This window comes from Muntiacus reevesi, chromosome 14 (genome assembly GCF_963930625.1).
Source record: "Muntiacus reevesi chromosome 14, mMunRee1.1, whole genome shotgun sequence".
Lineage (NCBI taxonomy): Eukaryota > Metazoa > Chordata > Mammalia > Artiodactyla > Cervidae > Muntiacus > Muntiacus reevesi.
This window is the reverse complement of record NC_089262.1, coordinates 54,024,399-54,051,692: the sequence shown is the minus strand read 5'-3', so window position 1 is coordinate 54,051,692 and position 27,294 is coordinate 54,024,399. Positions and strand designations below refer to the sequence as shown.

Genomic DNA, 27,294 nt, shown 5'->3' with positions numbered 1-27,294 from the left:
ATTCCATTTTTTAAATGTAATGTTCTGGCACCTCTGTGATTTCCATATTTGTTCCAGTTTTCATCACACCCTGTGATATTGAATGACAAGATCAAGAACAAAATGCTTCTTTGAATGACTCTGCTGCCTTCCCACCTTATGGCTGTCAGGTATACAACACAGTTTGTCAGGAATTAGAGGAAAACAAAATTTAGAATTTATTTCTCTTTGAGAATTTAGAGAATTAGAATTTAGTTTTCTTTCAACAAATATAAAGAAGGTAAAATTTGTTATGTGTTTGTACGGGGAGAGAAAATCTCATTAGAAAATAAAACAAAAAACAAAGGAAGGAAATCCTCAGTAGAAACTATGGATCTTTGATGACTTTTTCATTTCTGCATGATTTGAGATTTAGAAGAGCCAAGCTGAAACCTATTTTGTTCCTCACTCCATCTTATAATTCGAGGGGAAAATGACATTAGTAACTATTGGACCATGTCATTCTCGAATACACAGTAATTTAGCTTTGCAGGCAAGTCAATGCAAGCCACCCCAAGATAGGAAGGTTAAGTCTGTTTCATTTCCTTTGGAACTGTTTGTAAACATTCAGAGCTCAGCTCTGGGCTGTCCCCTCTATGGTCCCTGCAGCATGGCTGTGTTGTCTGTGACTCTACAGAACAAGAGTTTATACAACTGAACTGGAAAACGGTTCTCCTGAGCTATGTCTAGTCCAGGCTGTGTAGGCCAGGCTTTATCAGCTTTGGGTACTCTGTGTGATAACTACTCCTTGCCAAACACACTTGTCTGAATTATTCCATGAAACAACGTGATAAATGGGTTTATCAAGACTATTAAGTCTTGAAGAACTTAAATTAGTCCCAGATGCCTCTCTTTCTAGTTAAAAAAATGAATTTAAATAAAATCTGAATGTAAACATATTTTTAACTCTGAGTTCTATTTCAACCACTGAAGCACCTTCTGGCACTAGGCACTGTGTCTATTTTTTTTGGCATTTATGACTTTTGTGCTTGTTGGAAACATAGAAGACCTCAGGTGCCTATATCTATTTTTTACATTTATGACTCTTTTGTGTTTGTTGGAAATGAACACGTTCTTGATTTTTTTTATCTGTAAAATAAAATAATAACAGCTGCTTCATAAGGATTTTAAGATGATTAAGATAGTAGACATAAAGTGATTTCACAATATGAAGTACATAGTGAATGTTTAATAAATTTAATTCCTTTAGTTCATGGTAGATGTATAAAGACTTGGAAAGTGAGTTAAATATAGGTTTCTCCCACTATCTGAAAATAGAGAGTTCCTAGGAAATATTTCACAAGGTGAAATGTCAAAAAGTAAAAAAGCAATTACCTTAGGACACATCTTGCTAAGGATGCACAAAAGAAATCAAGATAAAGCACAGATCCTCACAGACAGTTCAAAGCTATGGCATCTTTTTTTTTAACTGAGGTTTGGTTGATTTACAATATTGTGTTTGTTTTGGATATACAGCAAATGATTCAGTCATACATACATATATATTTCACTTTATTTTCCATTATAGGTACTTAGAAGATACTGAATATAGTTCCCTGTGCCATATAGTAAACCTTTGTTGCTTATCAGTTGTATGTATAGCAGATTGTGTCTGTTAAGGCCATGCTTCTAATTTAGTCTCTCTCCCCGTTTTCCCCCTTGTTAATCATAAGTTTGTTTTCTCCATCTACAAGTCTGTTTCTGATTGATATAAAGATAAATATTATATGATATAACTTATCTATGGAATCTAAAGAATAATGCAAAAGCTATGGCATCTTGATGCTGAGATGCTGAGTGTAGTTTCCGGGGAAGGAGGTTGGCAGGGCCACTCTCACCACATGAGCTGGGTGCTACCTCTGTCAGTCTCTACAAGTCAGACATTGAACTGTATTTTTGTTTTTCACCTTTTTTCATAAAAGCAAAAAAATATTCTTCAGATTTCTTTTAGCAAACAGGTACTAACAGGCCTTTTGTAAAAGTGAATGATATAAAGTCAAGTTTTGAAAAGTGGGTAATACCTGTATTAATATCCATCGGTTTTCAAATTAACATTTGTCTTTCATTGTAAAATAATGTGTTTTTAAAAAAAATTCATTTATTTTATTTTTAAAGATTCATTTATTTTATTTATTTTTGGCCGCGCTGGGTCTTCGCTGCTGCACACGGGCTTTCTCTGGGTGTGGCAAGCAAGGGCTACCCTTGGTTGCGGTGTGTGGGTTTTTCGTCGTGGTGGCTTCTCTCGTTGCTGAGACGGGCTCTAGAATGTCTGGGCCTCCGGAGTGGTGGTGCACGGACTCAGTTTCTCTGTGGCACCTGGGATCTTCCCAGACCAGGGATCAAACCTGTGTCCCCTGCACTGGCAGGTGGCTTCTTAACCACTAGACCACCAGGGAAGCCCAATAGTGAGGTTTAATGGCAATCAAGAGCTAATATTTTGTGCATTAGTTAAGTTTTAGAGTTGAAGACTGTTCCTGATCTGCTTTTAAAGCCCTCTGATTCTCTGGTCCTATTCCACACCACTTCTTTCCTGCTTCCAACTCACCAGTCTGACAGAACCATGTTCTAGTCCTGATACATTCCACAGTTTCTTTTCCACCTTTACTGAGATAAACTGACATGTAGCATTGTGTAAGTTTCAGGTGTATAATATGTTGACTTGATTCACTTATATATTGCAAAATGCTTACCACCACAGCATTGGGTAGGGTGTGACACCTGCATCACGTCCTAAATGACCATTTCTTCTTTGCAATGAGAACATGTAAGATTCCCTCTCTTAGGAACTGTAAAGGATGTAATATAGTATCATTAAGTATAATCACCATGCTGTGCATTTGATCCTTGGAACTTAATGACTTTACAACTAGAAGTTTGAACTCTTTGACCAATATTTCCCTCTCTCCTACCACCCCATGTGTCTGGTAACCATTATGCTATTCTGTTTCTTTGAGTCTGACTGTTTTAGAGTTCACACATATGTAATGATCATATAGTATTTGTCTTTATCTGGCTTATTCTGAGTTAATTTCTTCTAGCATACTGCATTCAAGGTCCATGTTGCCATTAAGGATGGATCTTGAAGGCAATATGCTAAATGAATCCATTCTTCTTGTGGCTGAATTATATATATACATACATATCTTCTTATCCATTCATCTGTTGATGGACACAGGTTATTTCCATATCTTGACTATTGATTGTAAAATTTCTGTCTTTCTTTTTGCTTAATTTACTTAAGTTTTACTTTTTTTTGGCCACATGGCTTGGTTTCCCAACTAGGGATTGAATCTGCACCCTCTGCATTGGAAACACAGAGTCTTAAACACTGGACTGCCAGGGAAGCCCCCGATCCAACTCCAGAGTTGCTTGTATCATTTTTCACCTGTCAGTTAACTTCTTCCCCAGTTTCCTTGATTATGATCCTATTCTTCCTTTAAAGTAATCACATCTTTTCTTCTACAAAGTCATCTCTGATTCCCTTAGTACAAAAATAATCTCTTCCTTCCAGTCATTTGCATGGCATTGCATATTTTTAAAATAAAAATTTAAACACAGAATAGGATTAGATTTACAGAGAAGTTGTGAGAACTGTATAGGGAATCTGTATTCCTCTTAGCTAGTTTCCCTTAACGTCTACATCCTACATTACTATGGTGCATTTGCCACGACTAATTAGCATCATTGGTATATACACTGAGCACTTTCATTTATATTGTAACTGACTCATAACTGTAAACTCCTTGAAGTCAGACCCCGTGGCCACTAACTTTTTCATTTCTGTAATTCGTACTAAGTCTGTGTTTCCCACCGAGCACTGTGTGAGCACCAAAACAATATACGTCAAGTGAAAGAAGAGTTGTCCTCATTCCTTTAATTGCCTACCTCAACCAAAGCCCTCAGTTTGTCTGTTTATTGTAAGTCAGCTTTTTGTTGGGGTAGAACATACATGCAGAAAAATGCGATCATAAATTACAGAGCTCACTGGATTTTCACAAGTGAGCACACTTATATAATTCACCCACATCTTCAAATAGAATATTTCCAGCACATTTTCTTTCCCCAGAAGTCCCCCAGTGTACCTCTCCTGGTAACTGCTGCTTTCCATTTTGATGTCTGATATTGCCCTCAGTTTTAATAATGAATTCACAACCACAGTATCTTGGTATAACCCACTTTTATATTGTCATATCCATGCAAAGTGGCTTGAATCTATCTATTAAAAAATTAACTGCTTGATTAAAGGAAGTACAATGAAGTAGTTTTCCCAACAGCCGAACAATGTCCATTGTCTTTGTAGTTTATATAGTTTCTGCATCAAGGTCCAGCTTATGGTTGGGAGTACCCACTCTGGCTGAAGGACAATCCCCGTCTGACAACATCAGTCAGGCCAGTGTAGGAAGTAGGACATAAACCATTTTGGTTTCTGTTCCCTTAGAAACACATGAACAAAATAGAGTTTGCCAAATGGAAATATACAAAACCACCAGGGAAATAAATGTTATTTTTAAGCTTCTAAGAGGCTATCACAAATAACTGGGAGGAGAGTGGAAAGAATTCAAAACGCAGGTGACCTTTTAACAGGCAGAACACAGCAGGGTCAGCAAGTGCCTAGAGAATGTTGTGACTTGGAGAAAGATGCTGAGAGCCCAGGCCAAGAGGGACTGACCTCACTGGACATGATGAGAAGTAACTGTGAAGGAGCTGGCTTTTCCCTAGTCCTGTGAGAGCCAGACAGCAAAAAGGAAACCATCCTCCAGAAATGGAAGCTTTGAAAATCCCTGGATACTAAAAGAGGACCAGATTTTGAGATCTGGGAGCTGGTGGGTGTGCTGCTGGTAGGCAGGTCTGGAGTGTTTTCCAGAAGGCTGGTTCTCCTCTCCTCTCTGAGCAAGTACCATGGTGGCTTGTCTTAAGGCTGCCAGTTGGTCAGTCTAGCTTCCCTCTTAGAGATAGCATTGAGGAAGCTGACTACACTGGAGACAGAGCTCTCTCCTAAAGGGAAAGCATCCCCAGACCAAGCAAAGAGGGAGAGGGGAAAGCCAGGGCTGTTCCTGGTTTTCCTTTGGGTTACAGACAGTCATGACCAAGCACAGCTGGGACCCACAGTGTTCTGGTCACTCACACAACTAGTAGGATGGTGTGCCCATTTACTAACTAGACTAACAAGTGACAGAGTGCGTAAGATCTGGAAGAAAAGGCCCTGGGAAGCTGAATTTACTCTCCAGCTGCCAGCCTTTCTCCCACTATTCCCTTCTCCTATCACAACTTGCAGACAAGGTGATTTGCAGGAGGTAAAATAGAAGTAGGCTTATGCAGGAGCCCACAGAGAAGTTTTGGATGGCTCACAGGTTCTGCTTATCCCAGCTATCTGGATCTTACAAAAACATTACACCAGTCTCTCATAAAATGGAGCAGGGACTTTCCAGAGGGCAGATCACAGCAGGGCAGTAAATGCAAGTGATGATTCTCTCCCTTCACTCAGACCTAGTTCTCCCTCCTTTTTTTTTCCCTTTGATTTTATTATTTTTTTTAATAGAAAGAGACAAGAGTTTTCCCAAATAATACATTGGAGCTTGTGACCAACAGAATTAAAATAGATCATTTAATAACAATGTTCTAAAAATGATCAAATCTGAGAGAACAGCATCGAAACATGTATATTATCAAGTGTGAAACAGATTGCCAGTCCAGGTTGGATGTATGAGATAAGTGCTCGGGGCTGGTGCACTGGGATGACCCAGAGGGATGGGATGGGGAGGGAGGTGGGAGGGGGTTCAGGATGGGGAATACATGTAAATCCATGGTTGATTCATGTCAGTGTATGGCAAAAACCACTACAATATTGTAAAGTAATTAACCTCCAACTAATAAAAATAATTGGGGGGGGGGGGGACAGTGAAAAAAAAAATAATCAAAAGATGCTTGCTCCCTGAAAGAAAAGCTATGACAAACCTAGACAGCGTATTAAAAAGCAGAGACGTCACTTTGCAAACAAAGGTCTGTATTGTCAAAGCTGTGGTTTTTCCAGTAGTCAGGTAGGGATGTGAAAGCTGGACCTTAAAGAAGGCTGAGCACCGAAGAATTGACGCTTTCAAACTGTGGCGTTGAAGACTTTTGAGAGTCCCTTGGATAGCAAGGAGATCAAACCAATCAATCCTAAAGGAAGTCAACCCTGAATATTCATTGGAAGGACTGATGCTGAAACTCCAATACTTTGGCCACCGGATGTGAAGAGCTGACTCACTGGAAAAGATGCTGATGCTGGGAAAGATTGAAGGTGGGAGGAGAAGGGGCGACAGAGGATGAGATGGTTGGATGGCATCACTGACTCAATGGACATAAGTCTGAGCAAACTCTGGGAGATAGTGAAGGACAGGGAAGCCTGGCATGCTGCAGTTCGTGGGGTCACAAAGAGTTGGACAGGAATTAGCGACTGAACAACAAAAAATAATTAAGCCCTTATCTTCACAGGGAGTTTTACCATAGTTGCCAGATTGCTAGCTTTTTCTTGACCTCTCTTTCTCAGCTGAGTGGAGGGTACATCCTCTTCTGTCGCCAGCCTCCATCTCCATTGCAAAGCCCTGTGACCTCCTGTGACTTCACAGACACAGAAAGCTCATCCTGCAGCCAACCCCCACCTTGGTTCCCCACCCTCAGCAATACGGTAAAGGGCAGAAGTTTTCAAGTTCTCTAACATATACTGGATGAAATTCTTAGTTGGGGTTTGTATGTTTCACCAAAAACCAATCCCAGGCAAACATGAGAAAGGCTGCAAGGTTGGTCTACCTGTTACCTAGATTCCAGTAAAAAATGGAAACATTGTGGTGGTGGTTTAGTCACTAAGTCGTGTCTGACTCTTGTGACCCCGTGGACGGTAGCCTGTCAGGCTCCTCTGCCCATGGGATTCTCCAGGAAAGAATACTGGAGTGGGTTGCCATTTCCTTCTCCAGGGGATCTTCTCGACCCAGGAATTGAACCCAGGTCTCCTTCACTGCAGGCAGATACTTTACCAACTGAGCTAGGAGGGAAGCCCTGTCCTAGATGTCCATAAATAGAAATAATATTTTCGTATCTGAGAGTACATCCACTAAGGAGGTTCTAAAGATTTACAGAAATGTTGGCTAATCCAAGCACATGCAATGTATCTGCTCCCACATTAAGTTTTAAAAGATTCAGAATTATTTCCTTATAACACGACTGCAGCTGGGCAGTGTTTAACACCTGAAAATCTATTGCAAAGAAAGATAAAAAAGGCTGGAAAGAAGTGCATCAAAATGAACAGAGATGGAGCCCGCAGGGTGAGCCGTTGGTTGATTACCTTTCTCTTTTATAATTTTCCAGCTTTTGAAATGAGCATGTCCTACTTTTATAACTATGAAAAACACAGAATGTCTTGAACTTTTGCATTTAACCAGTGGGCCAAAGCAATAAATAGCTCCGTGGCGGTGCACCCAGCGCTCCTCCGGGCCGCAGGGCAGAGTTGGCTACGGCCGTCTGGGCGGGGCGGGGTCCCGGGACCGCCTCCGGGCCTCAGGACCCTGCTCTGCGCCGCAGCCTTCAGAGGGGAGCCTGTTTTATCTCTGCGCACCTATGACGTCACCCTAGGAAAACCAGAAAGCGCCGATTAATCACGAAGTCAGGACTAATCCCTGAAAAGAATTCGGGTCGGGTTGAGATGAGAGGGTGCCCCAGACTGCGATGTCAGACGCCGCCGTCCGGACGGCCACGCCTCGCCCCGGCGGGCTCTGCAGGGGCGCATGCGCAACAGCCCGCAGGCCGCTGGCCGGCCACCTGCTCCCTCCCGCCAGGCAGGTCTGCTCTGTGCTGCGACCGTTCTTGACCACCACCACGGTGCTGAGACAATGGTTTGGCCACCATCTGCAGTAGTATCAGAGCCCCAAAGGGTAAATTAAATCCTGGACCGTAACTGGAATTCTCTTGGAGAGAGAAGCCATTCTTATTTTTAAAGTATAGAGTTTTATAGCTACCTGCTTTAATGAGATCTGTATTAGAGTTCCATATCATTCATGACTTTATTTTTGTTAAAATTGTTTTAACGATTTCCAACCATTAGCCCGCTCCGTTAGCCAGTTGCTGGAGGATGGCCGGGCTCTAGGATCCAGAGTCAGGGTGCAGGCCTATGTTCCCCAGGAGCCCTTGCGGGGAGCCACCGCAGCAAAAACAGAACGGGCTCCTAGCGGCGGCTGGGACAGGGCTGCCGATGCCTGGGGCGGCTTGCTAAGGGCTGGTGAGCCTTGGACGCTGACTGTTTTCCTTGGAGATGGTCCTCACACTGGTCTTGCTAAAAAGCTATGTCCTCTGGGAGAAAAGTGATCAAAGGACTCTGGGGGTTCTGAGATGTCAGTAAAGTCATCAGACAGTGAAATATGTCGTTCTTATGAATGGCTTTGTAAAATATTCTGAAAAGAATTCCGGGTGAGGTGACACACTCTTTTCAGGCCAGTCAAGCAAAGGGCTTGAGGCATTTTAAGTGGGAAGCTGCTGAACTCTGCTCAGGAGGCAGTGCTGGGAAGACTGCCCCGGAGCACGGGGTGAGGGACACCTCCCTTTGCCTTCACAGCGTCTCATCTCACAGCAGACTCCTCCATGAACTTCCCCTTTCCATGAAGGAGCTCCCACTGGAGTCCCTGCAGCTCAGTGTCCCAGCTCCCGCACCCTGTGTTTGTAGTCTAGTTTATCCGGAACATGTTCAACTGTGAGCCATACCATGAGACACACCAGGGAGCAGGGTGTAGGCAAGTGCCTGGAACTTGGGGATGAGTGGAGATAGAGCTGGAGTTGGGGTCCACATGAGCAGCACTGGTACTCCTGAAAGATGCCCATAAATGCAAATTGCCCTGCCGATTTGTTTTAGTCACGTCACGACTTGACACAATCTTTGTTTTCTTCCTTCCTTCCCCTCTCTTCCTTCTTCCCTCTCTCCCTCCCTCCCTGTCTCTCACTCACACTCTCTCACACACTCTCTCTTTCTCATTCACACATGCACTCTCACACACACACTCACACTCTCACACACACACTCATACACTCACTGCTTCTCATACACATACTTTCTCACTCACTGTTTCTCTCACACACTGTCTCACGCACACACACGCATTTTTACTCACACACTCTTTCTCACACTCATTCTCTCAGTCTCTCACACGCTCACACACTCTCACTCACACTCTCACACACACACTTTTTCACATTCACACTCTCACACACATACTGTTTCTCACTGTTTCTCTCACACAGTCTCTTACACACTGTCTCATGCACACACACGCTTTTTCACTCACACACACTTTCTCACTCACTCTTACACTCTCACACACTTACTCTGTCTCTTTCTCACTGTTTCTCTCACACACACTGTCTCTCTCACACACTGTCTCACGCACACACACATTTTTTCACTCACTCTCACACACTCTGTCTCTCACACACTCTGTCTCTCACACACACTCTCTCTCACACTCCCTTACAGTCTCTCACTCACACTCACACACACACTCTCTGTCTCTTTCTCACACACTCTGTCACACACATTCTCTCATTCACACTCACACACACACTCGGTTTCTTTTTCACTCACTCACACTCTCTCTCTCACAACAGAGGTCTCACTAGGGTTGCTTTATGAACTTCACCAGCACACTCAGTGCTGCATCATGGTAGATTGCCTTGGCAGGGAGAAGGGTGTTTATCTGCTTTTGATCACTGTTGGAGTCTCAGGCCTTTAAATCCTTTGAACTTCGATCCATTGTTCCACACTGGCTGCTACTGATTCTACAACACCAGTGCTTTCTTTATTATATTTCTTTGGCTAAAGTGTGATGCCTTCTCTGCCTCTTGGACCCAAGGGGCTGGGGATGTGGAGGAGGGTTCCTAAACCATAATCAGTAGCTTGAGTCTCTGTGGCCTCTTTGGAGCTCATAGTCAACATCTAACTGGGTTCAGGAGAAGCAGCAGTGGGTTTATGTAGCTCAGGAGAGATAACCCAGTTCAAAGGTGTGGGAGGAAAAGATAGGGATGTTTGGTGACTGCTAAAATCAGAGCTGCTTAAACTGAGGTTATTATCAGAATTACCTGGGAAACTTAAAAATAGAGGCTTCCAGAGTTGGGAGTGGAGCAGACATCTGTGGTTTTCAAAGCTCTTGGCTGATTCTGATATCAGGTAAGGCAGGGCCCACTGGATTATGGTGTGGGCTACTATGAGTGAGGGGTAGCACTCAGCTTAGGTGACACAGTGTTTCTGGGGGTGAGGCTGCTGATCAGAAATAATGAGGTTTTGGAGATACATTTAGCCCAGTTTTCCAAAATTAGCTTTACTGTTGGGGATGACTTTAAGACTTGGGACTCAGCTGAAGGGATCAGGGAAGAGGACCAAAGTACCTACCTCTTGAGTGATTAGGAGGCAAAGGTTTGCAGGTCCCTAAGCCTAAAGGAAAGGAGTTTGGCTCAGGTTAAAGAACCATCAGTCTTTTGAGGTAAACTGTATATGCAAATTGCAGATGAGGAAACCAGAGCTCAGAGCAATTAGGTGAATCATCTAAGGATTCCCAACTGGTTGGTGGCAGAGACAGAGCTTGACCTTTTAGGCTGTTTGATTCCCAAATGTGAGTTCTTTTGATATCAGATTTCATTTCCCTTTTCAGAGGCCTTGTTAGTTCAAGAAGGGAGTTGAATGTAAGTTGAAGAGTTGGGGTACTGGAGGTGAGCAAAATTTAAGGAATGAATGATAGTGCTAAAAGACGCAAAGAGCATTTATTTTGAAAACTTATAGTGGGGTTATTGTTTCAAATAGGTTCTTCATAGTGTGAGATTTTAGTATGTCCATGATATCTTCAAATCAACTTGAGTATTAGAAAGGGGCATAATAAACCAAACCAGTGGAACTAGAGGATGCTTAGGTTCTAAATTTTAATAAACAACTATTCATACCTTTCCAGAATCACTGAAAAGGAAACCGGTATAACTTTGATAATACAGCCTTCACATTTTAGCAGTGTCTCTAAAGTGCTCACCATCTTGGTTTGAGAAGGAAGTCAGCAGTGACTTGGAGAGCATGCCATACTTGTGACATGGGCTTGAGAGTCCAGAGGGGGGAGAGCAAAGGAAATGAAGAAGCACCCTTTGGAGGATGAGGACAGAAATCCATGTAGGAAACTAATCACACCTTGGGGATCATGAAGGGTCTGTAAGTACTACCGATTACTCACCAGTTGTAAGATCTCCCAGCATTAATCCATCTTGGCAGTGGGAAGGATGTTACCAAATGATTACATTGCCTGCTGGCTTCTTCCAAACTCCTGACTGGAAAAAAAAAAAAAAAAGGAGTGACTATTCACTCTGGACGATGGAATTGTTTCTTGTATAGAGTCTACCTCATGGAGGTCCTTCAAGCAAATTGGGATTTGAAATTTTATTTTTTTGTTGACCACATTCCAACAAATTCTGAAGCATCTAAGTCGTATCCTGGAAGCAGTTTCCTTAAATTTAACCAGACTCGTGTTAGGCCAATGACCACCAAGGTTATATTTTAGCCTTATATTTTAAATACTCTGGGAATGTCAAACTTGGCCCCATCATATTGGATGAGACAGAGGGGGGAAAAACCTTCTTGGTTCTTGAAGGTGCTGTAACATTTTTAGGTCAATTTTACTTAACTTCCAGCACACAAGATGATTGGGGAAAAGTGCACTTGTAGAAAAACAAAAAAAAATTTTTCCCCTATTGGTAGGAGATATTTTACTTAAAAGCAGTAAGGATAATGTGGGATAGCAGGCAAGAGGAACTGCATTCAGGTGCATGCAGGTGCTAGAAGAATTCTTTGGTTACTGTGGATTTTGAAATGGCTAGCCCTTCTTCAGGTGATACTTGATGGGATTGTCAGGGGGGGAAAAGCCCCATTATTAACTAGCAAACCTCAGGAGACACTAAGTGTCTTGGATATTTAAAGGAGAAAGAGAGAGAAGTAAGTGTACCATTTTAGCATATTACTAACCCTTGTCAGCAGAGAGGAGGTTTTCTTTGAAGAGAGGCACTGAACACATTTTCACATTATACCTACAGAGAGGGTTCACTCAGGAGCCAAAGGCAGGTTGTTATCCAGGAACACGATCTTCTCCCAGCTCAGCAGGTCATGAGGACCTTGTTCTTAAACCTGGGACTATCGCCAGTCTGTGGAGAGACACTTTGGCTACTCATATAGCTCACAGGCCTGGGAAGAGTGTCTTTGTTCCACACCTTACTGGGTGGCCATGAAATTGTAGGCCTGGTGAAAAACCGTCTTCCTCAAAGTGCTGCAGATGGTTGGGGGCCAGAGGCAGAGGGCTGTGGTCCCAAACGGTGATGCTCAGAAGCCTCTTTAGTTATCATAGAGTCTGAACTTCCAGGCAGATCTGTTTCTTGAACAAGCCATGGGCCTCTGCAGGTGAGATGGACCATCAGATGGCCCAAGTCATAAGTTACTGTCTTGTCACTAAATCGGCTGGCTTGTGCCACAAGTTTTACAGGAAGACAAGTGTTTGATGAGTATTCGCGGTAGGAAAGTGAGGTGGTAAAGGCTAAGTCATGTAGATCAGACAGCACTTTTAGCTTCCACCTGTTAAATGCCTTGGCTCTGAAGGCCATTTTATCTCAGGGAATGTTGACCAGATTCCTCAGAGCCAGCATCTAAGATCAGAGTTCAAAAAAAAAAAAAAAAAAGAAAAGAAAAAGAGGAGCAGGACAAGAACTGTTGGTAAGAAAGGGAGAGAGGATTAAGAGGAGAGAGGAGAGAGCTCCCAGACGGTGGTGTCATAAACCCTGTGAGGTCAGGCCCCAGCAAGGGTCCTCCGCCCACCCCTCGGCGTTGTTTGAACCAATAGAAAGAGACCAGGTTTGGTTCAGAAGCAAAGGAAAGTCTTCTTCTTTGATCAGAGGGTGTAGAGGCAGATGCTCAGGCTCTAGAGCATATGCCGTGGGATAAAAGAGGATCATTGGAAATGAATCTTCATTTTAACCTGTATCAGAAGGCAAGGGCTTTTTATATTCTCAAAGTTCCTAAGGGTTTTCTTTTGTAATCCTAGCTTGTCTTAACTCTCTCCCATTCCCCATGGTTGCAGATGAGATTTGAAAGTGGCAGGAGAATGTGAAGTGGGAAAGAATCACTACTCAAGTCAAAACTACTTGAGTTACATATGAAATCCTTGATTGTTTCCAAAGCATCATTCAAAGCACAGTAAAAGTAAATGTGACCTTTAATTGTTACACCTTAGGTAATGAAGGGCCCCTAATTAGGTTCTCCCAATTTATTCTCATTCCTATATCCTTGGGGAAAAGATTTCTGAGAGTGAATTGAGCTTAAGGCAAATGAAGCCATAGTACCAGGAAAAAAAAATCCACTAATATTTCTTGTAGCAGATTTAGTACTGCCAGAAAAGGATACCTAAGGGATTATATGTAGAGAACAAACACTCTAATCTTGATGTTATGATGGGGGATATTTCACTGATTAACTTTTTGAATAACTAGTTTGCTATCTACTAACTTTGAAGTATTTCTTACAAAAAGATGGCTGTGGGAAGGTTATATTCAAACACACCTGGATAAATCACCCATTGTTTGGGTGAACTCAACTGTTTTTTCTATCTGATAAGTTACTCAGCCTTGGAGCACTAGAAAGACTTACCAAGATCATTAATTATATTTCCCATCATGTACACATTGTGTTCAGTAAGGGCTGTCGTGGCCACTGCTGTGAACTGAGAAGAGACATGTTGTCCTATTTGTCTTCTGCACTTCTAGCTTGATTGCATAGGTGTGCTTGACTTTATGCAGTTCCTGTGAAACATTCTGCATATCTTAGAACACAGTGAATTTACTTAGGCACTTATTACATAAAGGAAGGACTAAGGGATATGTAATAAAAATACTTATGTTTTACCATTTTAAATTTGTATTTCCAATAGATGCATTTCATGCTCTAGCTTTATGTTTTAGGGCAGCATCTAAGTCTGATTTTCAGGAAACAGGCATCAGAATTGTTGGGGAAGTTTGTTAAAAATCTAATAGAAAAAGCAACAGATGCTTGGGCTCCCACCCCAGATCAACAGACTTGTCATTTCTGAGGACTGGGAAATTGATTTTAACAAGTTTCCTGACCCTTCCACCTCCCCCATGGTGATTTGGAACACATCAATATATTTATGGTCTCACATTCTGTGTTGTTTCTCTGGTGGGGGAAGGAGGAAGGAGAGAGAGATGGGAGGGGAGAGAGAGGGAAAGAAAAAAGAGAGAAATTCTCGGTTTTGTTCCAAACCATGAACAAAGAGAGAGTAACCTCTGATGACAGGCGGGAGGAGAGGGAGATAGCAGAGGATGAGATGATTGGATGGCATCACCAATTCAATGGACATGGGTTTGAGCAAGCTCCGGCAGATGGTGAGGGACAGGGAGACCTGGCGTGCTGCAGTCCGTGAGGTTGCAAAGAGTCGGACACGACTGAGCGACTGAACATCAACAAGCCTCTGTTGATGATTTCTTGCCTCCTGAAATGAACAAGGAAACAGTTGAAGAAATCCTGGGTGTTTTTGTAAAGGGCATGCACTGTTTGGGTGGGCTGATAAACCTGGGGCTGAAAACATTTGAAACTGCAAATTTTCAAAACCATGAATATTTGGAATTTTTTAAAATAAATAGGAGCACACTATCACAGTTACCATAGTTTGAATCCTAGTAATTTAGAATCTGTGACTCTTTAGAGATAAATATGGAGAAGGAAATGGCAACCCACTCCAGTATTCTTGCCTGGAGAATCCCAGGACAGAGGATCCTAGTGGGCTGCTGTCTTTGGGGTCACACAGAGTCAGACGTGACTGAAGCGACTTAGCAGCAGCAGCAGCAGAGATAAATATAAACTTGATTCTTGTCAAATAAGATATTTGGAATTTAAAAAAATCTGCAGAATATCCAAACCAAGAGTCAGTGTTCTGAGGTTTCATAAATTAAGGATTTCAAAAGATATATAAATTCTTGAATTCAGCCATTAATTGTGCCTGTTAACAGGCTTTTATAATGCTAACTAGGTACTATAGGTACTATATTTATAATTTTTCTTAATCTCATCTAATTTAGTCATACCTCTATAGATTTTAGTTTACATGATATACTGTATAAAGGCAAACTACATCAAAGTATTGTCTTTTTTTTGCTGAAGTTGTGTCTACCTAACAGTCTTAATCTAGCATTCTCAATCCTTGCATGAAATTGGATTTGAAGGAAAATCAATTTAGGTGGCTCTAAAAGGAATAGGGAGCCTTACATAAGAGTTGTGTTTGTGGTCTCCAACCATGTTCCCTCTGCCTGTGGGCCTGACCCTGGCCTCTGGGTGGAGGTTCGAGGGGGAGGTCTCCTGGGGATTCCGTCCTGGTTTACTGCTGTGGGGAGGCTGACGGCAGCTGCTTTCCCAGGCCTGAGGCTCCCAGCCTCGGGCTGATGTGCAGCTTCACTCCCTCGTCTAGCCCATCGTGACTTCCTGTTCTTTTTCTGTAATGTTTTTCAGATCCGCTCCTTCCTGTTGCTTTCCCCAGCCTGATTCTGGTCCAGGCTCTAATTACCTCACACACACCTGCACTCTACTCACATCCTCTTTCCTGTCTACGGCTTTTCCTCTCACCATATTTTTTTCTTCACGTGGTTGTTAGAATCCTCTTCCTTAAGCATCCTTTCCATCACACGCCTCTTCCAGCAGCTCCCAATTGCATCAAATGCAACCTCCAGGTCCTCTCTCATTGCCCAGACCATTATCTCCTTGACAGCTGGACCCCACTCCAGCCAAACAAATGTCCTGACACCATGTCTATACAATGCTACAACATCTGGTTAATTCAGTCAACTCTGTCAAATCTTCAGTTAATCATCTGGATGTTTTGTCTACAAGACGCCAAACATCTGGATTGACTGAAGAAATCTATGCTGATAGAGTTTTTTTTTTTAAGCTGAATTGACCAGATGTTTTGGCATCATGTAGACACATCACTGTCTCCCGCATTTCTCTTAATGGCTTGTCTGTATAGCGTTCTCTCCACCTGCAACATGATCTGTCTCCTCAATGCCATGTTCTCCCTTCCTTCCAAATTACGGTCAGAATTCCCTCCACCACAAAGCAGTTCTAGACTAATCCCACTAAACCACAGTCCGTGTTCATTCTAGCACTCACTTAGGTTTTACTCATAGAACTCTTGTCAACTGAAGTCACTGTGTTGTCTTTTTTCCAGGCTGTTAGCCTCCTTCTCCACCTGCTGGATTGTAACTCTACAGGTACACGAGAGGTGTACAGAAAAGCAGTCTGGTTTGTATAGCAAGAGGCATGGTAGTCTAGTGATCAACTCAAAACTCTGGGTTCAGTCTTGTTTTAAATTTCAGCAAACTGCTTTACTTCATGTGTGACCTGGACAAATTACTTAACTTTGCTAAGCCTCAAGTCTCCTCCTCATTTGTAAAATGGAGACAATAGTAGAGCCTACCTCACAGAGTTGTTTATAAGGATTAAGAGAGTTAATACAGATAAAGTGCTTAGAAGAGTGTCTGGCATAAAGGAAGCATCCATTAAATGTTAGCTGTTATCATTATATGCTTTATAAAGCTTGGTTTTTGTGTTTATTCCTTCCTTTGACTGTGACAGGTGGGTAAGACAGCTGATACTGTTCCCATGTGAGAGGAGAAAACTGCTATTAAGAGGTTATATTGTTTTCCTGTTAAATCAGTCGCATGTCTGCAGCCTTACACACATTACATGTCGACCCTTGGTCCCCTCCCGTCTCGGGAATTAGAATAGTGCTTTCTATAAAGAGCAGGTACTCAAGGAAGCCATGTGTTTTCCTATGGACTGGCGATTTCCCCCAAATGGTCTTTGGATCTGTGCCCACCTGTGACAAAGTGTCTTACGTTAGAATGAGAAAAAGACAATGTAGTAAGGTTCTCCTAAAGTTAAATTTCTTCAAATATTAGAGCTGTTTCTGAACTTATAACCTTCCTTCATTTTGAGTATAAAAATGTCTTAACTTTCTGAAATGATGGTAACATTAAGTGATAAAATACAGAGTAACACTATACAAGGTTGGTTGCTCAGTCATGTCCAACTAGTTTCGACCCCATGGACTGTAGCCCGCCAGGCTGCTCTGTCCATGGGATTCTCCAGGCAAGAATACTGGAGTGGGGTGCCATTTCCTTCTCCAGGGCATCTTCCCAACCCAGGGACTGAACCTGGGTCTCCCACATTGCAGGCTGATTCTTTACCATCTGAGCCACCAGGGAAGCCTCAATACTATAATGGATCCTGTTTTGTTTTTTTTATTTGGAAGGAGGGTTATTCATTCAACAAATACTAAGTGTCTATCTTTGCTAGGCACAGTTCTAGGCACTGGATCAATAGTAAAACTGACAAAACTCCTTGTCCTCCTGGAGGGCATTCTATGGTGGGAGATTATGATAAGCAACAAATAATTACCATCTGTAAAGCATAGTTTCTCATCTGTAAAATGGTAACGAGAGTTCGTACCTCCTCCATAGGGTTGTCTGTAAGAGTTAAATACGAGTGTCGAGGAGTTTGTAGTGCCGTTGGCTGTAACTACAGTGGGAAAGGGAGAGAGCCTGGGCATGTGGGCTGGGGATGGGTTGCTTGTAAGGCTGAGCAGGTTACTGTAGGCCTTAGGAGGGCCATCTGAGCAGACCTGAAGGAGGCGTGGGAGTTGGGGTGTGGAGGACGAGCGGTCAGGCGGGAGGACTTGCCCGTGCCCAGCACCCGAGAGGACCACCCCCAGCCCACCTGATGGGGCACAGGACGTGGGTGTGGTCAGCACGGCGAGAGAGGAGAACGATGAGGGGCAGTCAGAGACTGGGGGGGCGTGCAATCCTCTGGAGCCTCGGAGGCCACTGTGAGGACGTGGGTTTTACCGTATATGAAACGGGGAGACACTGACGGGTTTTGAGCGGAGAAGTATAACAACGTGACTTATGTTTTAAAAGGGTTCCCTTGGCTGCTGGGTCGTTAATAACTTTAGGGAAACAGGGTGGACGCAGGGAGACTGGTTATGGTGCTGTTACAGTTGTCCACGTGAACACGGATGGTCCTTTTGACCAGGGTTGGTAACAGTGGGAAGTGGTAAAAAAATGGTGAAATTCTGGGTATATTTCAAAGGTTGAGCCAACAGATTATCATAACAGACTGGATACAGGGTGTGAGATGAAGACAGGAATCCAAACTATTTGGCCTGAGCAACTAGAAAAGTCTCACTGCCAATAGGGAAGATGGGAGAAAGTGCAGGAGAAGCAGATACAGGGGAAAAAGGGCTCGGAGGTGTAGACAGGTTCAGTGTTGGACATGTTGGCTTGATGACACATGAAATCCACAAGATGGACATTAGGAAACTTCACTCTGAAGTGGACCCACACTTCACATGCATAACTTTTCTAAATTAATTTTAAAATCACTAATTGAATTCTTTGGTTGCTTGGGAGATAGTACCCATTCTTAACTACTGTACTCATTTACACCAATAATATAATAAAAGTTTAGAGCAGAGATCACATTCTTCTTACCCTAAATAAAATATTTCCTCAAAAATTGCAAATTAAAGAACAATTTACACACATAATACAAAAAGAGGTAGTTCACAAATTTTAAATTTACTCATAACCAGTGAGAACTAGCCATAGAATATATACTACTTTAGTCATTTATTTTCTATACATGATGCCTTTCATTTCAAATATATTTTCAATACACGATGCCTTTTGTTTCAAATATATTCTTATTAAAGCATTTGAAAAACAAAGCTCCAATTATGTTAATCAGAAAACAAATGGGAAAATCACATAAGAGTTTTCTGCTCTCAAAATTATCCTGATTGTTAAAAAGTGCTGGAACTGCAGCAATGATTATCATTTCTGGCATCATGGAATGAGAAAATAACAATTTTCTAAAAGACTAAGTCTGAAAGACTGGTGCTATGAAGAAAGCCTTCAGAAGATGTTCTTACTGATCAGGTAATGTGAATTAATATCATGATCTAACCTTAAAGGAATAATCTCCAGCAGATGTGGAAGAGAGAGACCGGATTCCTGTCTGCATTTCATTTGGAAGCTGGTGTTCTCTCCAGGTAGGATTTTCCAACCTTAGCCCAAAACATCTTCCAAAAAATTTAAATGATGAATTTATACATTATCACTTACAGAAAATAATTCAAAGAAATGTAATTACATTTCCTTCTCCCTCCCCCCTTTTTCTTTCTGTGAGATTTGTACTAAATTGAGGCAAAAAGATGAGTAGAGGGAAAAATAAATGTGATCCAAGTGACTTCAGAAAACTCTCTCAGCAGAGAATCTAAAGTTGCAAACTCATCATGAAAAGCACAGGGTGCAGATGTTGCTATAGTTTAGAACTTCACCAAATTGTCTGAAGTAATCACATAAAAGAGAAATACCCCTGAAGACTGTCATCTTGGAAAAAAGGTTAAAAATCTTTGTGAGTTCTTTAGGGGCAGTGCAAGAGTTACTGTAGAAGTTCCTGTTTAGTAATGAAACAGAATGGGGAAAAGAACCGGTTGTAGCCGAGAGCTACCTTTGGTGGCTTGAAATCAGCCATGGTGAGAGTATTTACACCACAGAAGTCGGCAGATGATGCAAATCGGGGCTTTGCTTGCCTTCTGTTTTCTTTGGAGCCAGTTAAAAAGTGCACCATTGAAAACTGTCCCGGGATTAGCACAGCCCTTAGAACCTGTGACAAAGATGTTCGAGTATGGCTTTGCAATAATGAGCATACTTCTTGTGGGGACTTCTAATACTCATCTTGTTAAGATTGTTCTTTTTCTATAGGAATTCAGATTTCATTGACTCCTTATTAGAAAGGATTTCTCTAAAATATGGCTCCTATTTCGCCTTTATTAAAAGCTAAAAGAATGGAGATAAAATATATATGGGACAGGAAACCCTCCTGGTTTCTAGGAAGCAGAAGTGGCATCCCAGGATAAACTGCAGTCATTGGAAAGGAGTCAAAGCCATAGAGACACCAGACCTCCCTTTTTTTTTGTGAATGACGGTGTTAAAGAATGTGACCCCTCTTAACTTCTCTACACCCCGTACATACAAATTGCTTATACTGATACAACCCTCAATGGTAACTCACTTCACACATCCATTTTCTTTCTTGTTATCACCAAGATTAAACAGCATGTTGGGGCAATATTCTGCATTTATCTAACCTTTTCACTCAGGCCACAGTGAAACAGCAGCACAGGTTTATGTACCTCACACGTCAGATCCTATCAAGAGACCTGGTAGTGACAGCTTGATAAGGACACCACAGTTTATTGAACTTGTTCTAAAAACAACAGCAGCAAACCACTTATCTCCTCACACTTTTTTAATGACCTTGTTCTGTGGTGTCCCTGTTTTTAGATGCAGCAGATGTGTTATTGACTGCGTGGCCTCGGAGCGTACAGAGAGCTGCGGGCATGTGATAAGGTGCATTTTGATATTATACCATTAAGAATTCTAGAGATCTGCATTTCTCCAATCACCTATTGAGAAAGGGGAGGTCCAGAGTGAATTTTAACTTTCACCTTGCCATCAGCTTCAACCACTGTGAAAGAAATAGCTTGTCAGGAAAATGAGGGGAAAAAAATCACTGGGAGTTGCTTTTCTCTCTGCTCTCCACAATGTCCAGCATCACCAGAGACAGTGAACAAGGCTACCAGACTTCACTGTTTCAGGATAACACATCCCTAGAGGATGCACATAGGGAAAAATAAGCTCAAATAAATGTAAAACTAGAATGAACTATAAAGGCTGATTTTCTTACATATTTTCTCTTTTTTCTTTGAGTTCATTTTTTTCTTTTTTTGCAATTCACATGGCCCAAATATGTTCCTGTGACATTTCCAAAGATTTTACTATATGCACATTTAATATCATATATAACACTTTCACCATGTTCTTAAGCTTTTTAAAATTGCTATTGCTATTATTTGGTTAAATTCAAAGTCAGTTTTATTATCATGGTGAAATTCTGATTAGATTCTAGTCTCTGTAGAATTTCAGATCTTTCTGCTCCTTGCAGTTAAAGCAACATAAGGAGCACTCAGCCCACCTATTTTAATGTTGTCATTCAGTTATCTTTTTCAGCCTATAAATACTAGTCTTCTGGTTGTTCCCTAGAGACCTGTGGTTCTGTCTGTTTTGGAGACAAAACCACACTGTTTTAGGTGGACACAATCTTGGAGGAATGATAGAGCAAATCTATGGTGTACTTCAATACAAACAGATGTAGTGGTAATACTTTTCAACAATAACCAACAGAGACTTTGTGAGTTGAGAAAAGAGCCTTTTGCTTTGTGTACCTCTGTAATACAACTGCTATTACAGTGATGAGGGAAAGACAGGGCACATTTCCAAACACTGGCTTATTTTTTGGTGACTTCGCATCTATTTCTCAGAAAACTTTTATCATATCCCTCTCCTCTTTGAAACCTTCTCCTACTTCTGAAGCAAAAAAGAAAGGGATTGTCCTTCTGTCTTCTCACCCCAGGATCTAGATATGATCATAAAGAATAAATTATGAAATATTCCAGGCATACCAAAATTTATAGAGGAAAATATAGCAAGGATTGACTACCAACATCTATCTTAAGAAATCAAACATTACAAACATAAGTGAAGCTCCCTGTGTATTCCTTTTGCCTCCTCAGAGGTAAACACTATTTTTTGTTTTTATACTTTTGCTACATGTGTACATCCACAAACAATATATAATTGTGAGTTGCACATTTTAAATTTCTATATGGGAGGTTTCCTTTTCCTCATTATTTTTAAGAGAAACTAATATACAGAGGTCTGGTTTATTGATCTTTACCACTTACAAAGTATTCCACAGCATGGATATACAGTAACTTGTTTATCTAGTGTTTGGTTGATACTTAAATGTATATTTAGTACAGTTCCCTTGAGCAGTGTGTGAGAATTTCTTTAGTAGGCAGACCTAGGATTTGAAATTTTGGATCACTGGACATGAACATTTTAAACTTCACTAGATACTGCTGGTCTCAAAGACTGGATCACCAGCGGTGAAGCCGGCAGGTTGTTTAACAAGCTCTCTATGATCAAAGTTTGAGACTCAGTCTAGATGGGGGTAGTGGTGGTGGGTAGTATGGCAGGAATTCGCTTTTCTAACGTGGCCGTAACGCGGCAGCTGCAGTGTCTGGGATGCGCTGCGAGAGAAACTGCTGTAAAGGAAGCCGGCAGGTGCGTGCCAGGCCGCTTGTCGCGGCCAACTCTGTGCAACCCCATGGACTGTAGCCCGCCAGGCTCCTCTGTCCGTGGAAAACCAGGCAGGAATACTGGAGTGGGTTGCCATGCCCTCCTCCAAGGGATCTTCCCGACCCAGGGACTGAACCCACATCTCTTTACATCTCCTGCGTTGGCAGGCACATTCTTTATCGCTACCGCCACCTGGAAGCTTCATAAAGAAAGCCTACTGGGTTCCACTTCGAAAGAGAGAACTGATGAGACACTATCTGAAAATATGCAGCTGGTAAGGTTTTATTAGGTAACTGAGAGTTGACCTGTGGTAATAATTTTGGCATTCAGATTCTAGAAGACATTGACTAAAATAGTATAGATAATACAGAGTAAATAGCGTGACTGATTGTCATAAAAGGCTAAATTCTGAATGAGTTCTGTGGCCCGGATGGGGCCTCTGTACATGCTCCTGCTATTGCTGTGCTGAGAAGGGCAGGTAGATGGTGTCAGGCCATGGAGTGCAGTAAGCTTGGCTGATATTACTTGGTGTGGTAGTGTCTTGACTGCATTCACTAAGCCTAGGTACTGACCTAGATGCAGGTATCAACATTCACTTAGGCGTTCCTGAAGAAAGATTTAAGGCTATTAAGTCTTACTGACTTGGCTAGTTTTAGATATTTATATGCAAAACAAACCTATCAATCCTTGTATTACATAATTTAAAAATTATATTTCAAAGATAGCAGAATGCCAAGGAGTTTTCCCTTAAATATTCTTCCTGTAAAACTTTTATAAAAAATCTTGAAAATAAAGGTTTCACAGATTTTAGGGTAAAAAGATACAAACAGGCTTGCACAGTCTGCAAATGGTTAATATGAAAACTGGAAGGAAAGTGATTTTATTTCAGATTTAGCAATATAAAAGGTCAACTAGAAAAAAGAAAAAAACATATACCAGTAGCCAAAAGCATTTGCTTACATCATTCCACAATTTACATAAGAAGATAACTGCTTTTCAAAACCAGACAACAGGTTCAAAAATACTTCTTTTCACACCCTTAAGTGATGTTGTTGGGAACAATGGCTGTTATAAGGCCATTTATTGCGGGCGCATTTCCAGTGAGTTCTGGTTATCATTACTCTCATTTTATCTTCTTTCTTTTTTCTCTCTCATCAGCTTTTTGCTTTCTTCCCTTCTCCTTTTATTCACTGGATTCCGAGGATCATAGATTTCAAATGTGTCTGAGTCTTGCATGCTCGCATCTTTCACTTTTCTGCTTTTATCCTCAAACTGAAGTACATGCGACATCCTAAAGTGGGAGAGAGATGGTTCACTGATTTTGGCATAAGAATTGAAAGAAGTTCTACACTATACTTGTCTTGGCATAATGAACCAAAAGGCTACAAAACATCAAGATGGGTTTATTGTTTACTGGTGCTTAAACCACAGGGAAACCAACTTCTCAGAAAACACTTAACTTTGAAAAACATGTCTGGAGTTTGTTTTGTTGGTTTGTATTTCTAGTAGTGAGTCTCCGTGCTTCAGACTTCACTTGAGGTTCCTTCTCTAATGGGAGGTTAAGAGAGTTCTACCCAGAAGTCTTCCTTCAACCAAACTCAGAGAACATTCTGTCAGCTTCCTTTAAAGAGCACACTCACTGAGCCAGAATGAGCCAGGTTGCAAAGCAAAACCCTGACAGTAAACCAGTCCTATCTGATTTGTTTTGTTTGCAGTAGTTAAATGGGTCAAGTAGGGAATGTGTTCAGAAAATTCCTGTTTAAATGGTGTTATGACTCCCTTTTCTGGGGAGTTGCTGAGTTTAAAAAAAAAATTTGTACAAAAAGAAACTGAGCTTTGGGCACAGATCCATGAATTAATTTCCTCCTCTTACTGTTGATTACAACAAATCTAACCACCCTACTTCCCTACTTTATCAAATGCTTACTGGTCTTAAGGTATCAACATGTGCTTGAATCCTAAGTGGTCATAAGCTGGCTATGCTTAGTGGCACAGAAATGTGTAAGTGATTGGCTCTGCCCCCATTAGGAGGTGTTGGGAATAAATAGGGAAGTCCCAAACTAGATTCTAGGGCAGCTGAATAAATTTAGAAAGAAAAAAGTTCAGTTTTTTGATATATAAATAAAACTACTAAGGCTTCTTTTTCTTACTAGATATTTAAGCAATTTTTAAAACAGTCATACCCAGCACTTTCCTTTATCATAGCAGATATGGCTAAATTGCCTAAAGGATTAACACTCCCCACATGTCAGCTGTAACTTTCAGATGAAATCCAAATATTACAGTGATTTACTTTTCCCTCTATAAGCAGAAATTGGGCAATAAGTACTAGCAGAAATTCCCACCCCCTTTCTTCCTGCAGTACCACAAATGCTGGGTGAAGTTTACTTGTGTTAAGAATTCCCATGGATATACTTAGATTTTTGAAGAATTCTAAAAAGATTTTGTGAGTGAAATGAAATGTTACAATATTAGTGATACTACAATTGCAAAAAATTCAGTAGGATTGACTGTCATGAGTTGACAAGCTATATATTACCACCATTCCCACCCTCTTCTTTCCCAGAAAAGCTTCTTAGAATGCAATGAGTACAAGTTACATTATTATATGGATGACCTAGAGCCTAATTTACTAACTGAAGTAAAGCACATTTGCATTTCTGTACTTTATTATTAATATATTATTTGCATTAGATTTCATAACAGTATCACACATGAGAACTGTTGACTTTTTATACTTTCATGGCTTTAACCTTGGAAACAGACTTATTTAGAAAGTGCATTATAGGATTATTGCTTATTAGATGGAATCCTCTGAGTATGATTTTCTTATGCTTTCAATGTTCTACACTCTTTAAGTATTAGCATCTGAGAATAAAACAATTCTCAACTCCTAGCAAAAGGCAATTACTCTCTAGCCATGGTAGCAAGGGACCATTAGAACCAGACTGAATCGATCAAACAGGATTTAATCTATTAATGATGGCCTGCATAGGCCAAAATGATCAATGGTAACTCATTTCAGTAAATGTACCTCTGAAAGCCAAAGAATCAGTGACAGCCTCCTGCTTCTGAAAGTTGGCCAGTCAGTGGCAGAACCACACCAGTGAACATGCTTCGGAAAGCCCGCCAGTCAGTCACCAGCAGCCTCTCCTTAACGGTGGTGTTTCGGAGGCTGTGATCAACTCTGAGATGATCCCCAACCCTAAAACTCTGCATAAGGTTTGCAACCTGCTTTGCTCAGAGATTGTGCCTAAAAGCAAGCTCCTTCTTACTTACTATGCTTTTTCCCCCAGATGCTGAGAGGTAGTCTTTTTCTTTGATACTCCTTACAATCTATGCAGCATTCCCTACAGAGTGTGCTCTTCAGAAACTGTAAGTGTATTGCCACTGACGAGCACTAAGTTTAGAAGTGTGGCCAGACGGTCCTGTTAAAGGTCCTTGTCACACGTCACGGGGAACCCAGACCCTAACGCTGTATTTTGGTAAGCGCAGCAGCTTTCCATATGACTTGTGCTGAGGCTAAGCCCAAACCAGAAAATAGCTGGAATTATATTCCCTTTAAAACAATTTTGTTCACTACTCCTATATTAATATAAAAATACAAACCCCAATATCCTAGTTAACTTAATATCTTTCCATATACACATTCTTCTGTTTTAAAAAGTAGTCCTTTCTCTGCCCCAAAAGACAGATGAGTTTTTTTTTTTGTAATATCCACTTCTAGTAGGGGCTTGTCCATGTTTCAAAAATGACTTTATCAGAATTTGTCAAATAAACCCATTAAAAGGCACCCTCCTTTCTAGGTCATGAGAGAATCTTACAACTACTGGATTTAGTTGGCTTTGGTGTTAAGAAATAAAGTCTAGACATGTGAATAATAGCACAAAAGTCCACAAAAAGAAACAGATTTTCCTACAAATCTGAAAAAACAGAAAGCTGTAAATTAAAGTAGCTGTCATTTTCAACTGTTTGTTTCATACACCACTGCACTAAACAAGTCCAACATTTTGATTAATAACAAACCTAAACCCAGAGGAAAGAAGGGGCTATCAGCTTACAAACTACTTCAGCTTTAATATCATACTACTTAGCATGGCTGGTTACTCAGCAATAATATTTAATCTTTAATTGAAATAAAAACATAATCAAAATGCTTCACCCATTTATCTTTCAACATGCTATGGTTACTTCATTTTAAAAAGCAAAACAAAACAGTTATTATGATTTTCAGCATAATAAACTCCTGACCTGTGTGCCTTCATAAATCACAGACTGCATGAACTGAAAGCATGCCCACATTTTACAATCTCCTACGAGAATACACATGCAGACTTATCATACAGACTTAATTCAAGTACATAAGGTCTGGTAGTTTATAGCCCTGTATGTACTAATAACTCAATGCTATCCACTCTGTGGCTGCTTATAGAATTGGGTCAACAAGAGCAGTGAAGTTTTTGGAATTACACACATCATTTACATATGAAAATTTTAGAGCTTGTTCAGCTGAAGGCAAAGACAAATATTTAGTTCTCATTAATTGAAAATTTTACATAAGATCAGATTCTCAAGGAAGAACATTGACTTTAGTGGTTACAGAAATGTGGAGGCTTTCCATGTCCACAGAGGCTGCGTCTGACGGGTGTGGTCAGGCCCTTCAAGATGGCGGTTCTCCTGCTCTCTGTACAGTCCCTGCCTCAACCAGTCCCCACTTTACCACATGACCCATCTTCCCGCTCAACCCCAGAGCCCCAACAGTAACCACGACATGTGTGACCCCCTGTCCCAGGAAGTGACTGTTCTAGTGCTGAGAGCAGAACCATGCACCAAGCGGGGCTATCAAAGGGGCGCGTCTTGGCCCTTTGGCGACTGTTAACCTGAGGGGCTGGCAGAGACTTGCTCCTCTGCTGGTTCTCCTGGTAACTGGTGAGCCAGTCTGACATCAGTTCCCCCTGTAAATGGTAA

At 41.3% G+C, this 27,294-nt stretch overlaps 1 protein-coding gene and 1 long non-coding RNA gene across 2 annotated transcripts in view; both read right to left on the bottom strand.

Annotated features, from left to right (window-relative positions):
• Positions 1-3,911: 3,911 nt before the first annotated feature.
• On the bottom strand, positions 3,912-14,555 carry LOC136146678 (uncharacterized). Its single transcript, XR_010659032.1, has 3 exons — positions 12,035-14,555; positions 11,250-11,343; positions 3,912-7,622 (listed from the first exon to the last, which is right to left on the bottom strand). It is a non-coding gene; the product is annotated as an uncharacterized lncRNA (long non-coding RNA).
• Positions 14,556-23,172: 8,617 nt separating this feature from the next.
• Positions 23,173-27,294, bottom strand: part of CWC27 (CWC27 spliceosome associated cyclophilin) — a 223,739-nt gene continuing 219,617 nt past the window's right edge. Inside the window, exon 14 of the mRNA XM_065905603.1 lies at positions 23,173-23,617. Coding sequence (XP_065761675.1) covers positions 23,455-23,617 — 163 coding nt within the window. The 3' untranslated portion in view covers positions 23,173-23,454. The remainder of the gene's footprint in view (positions 23,618-27,294) is intronic.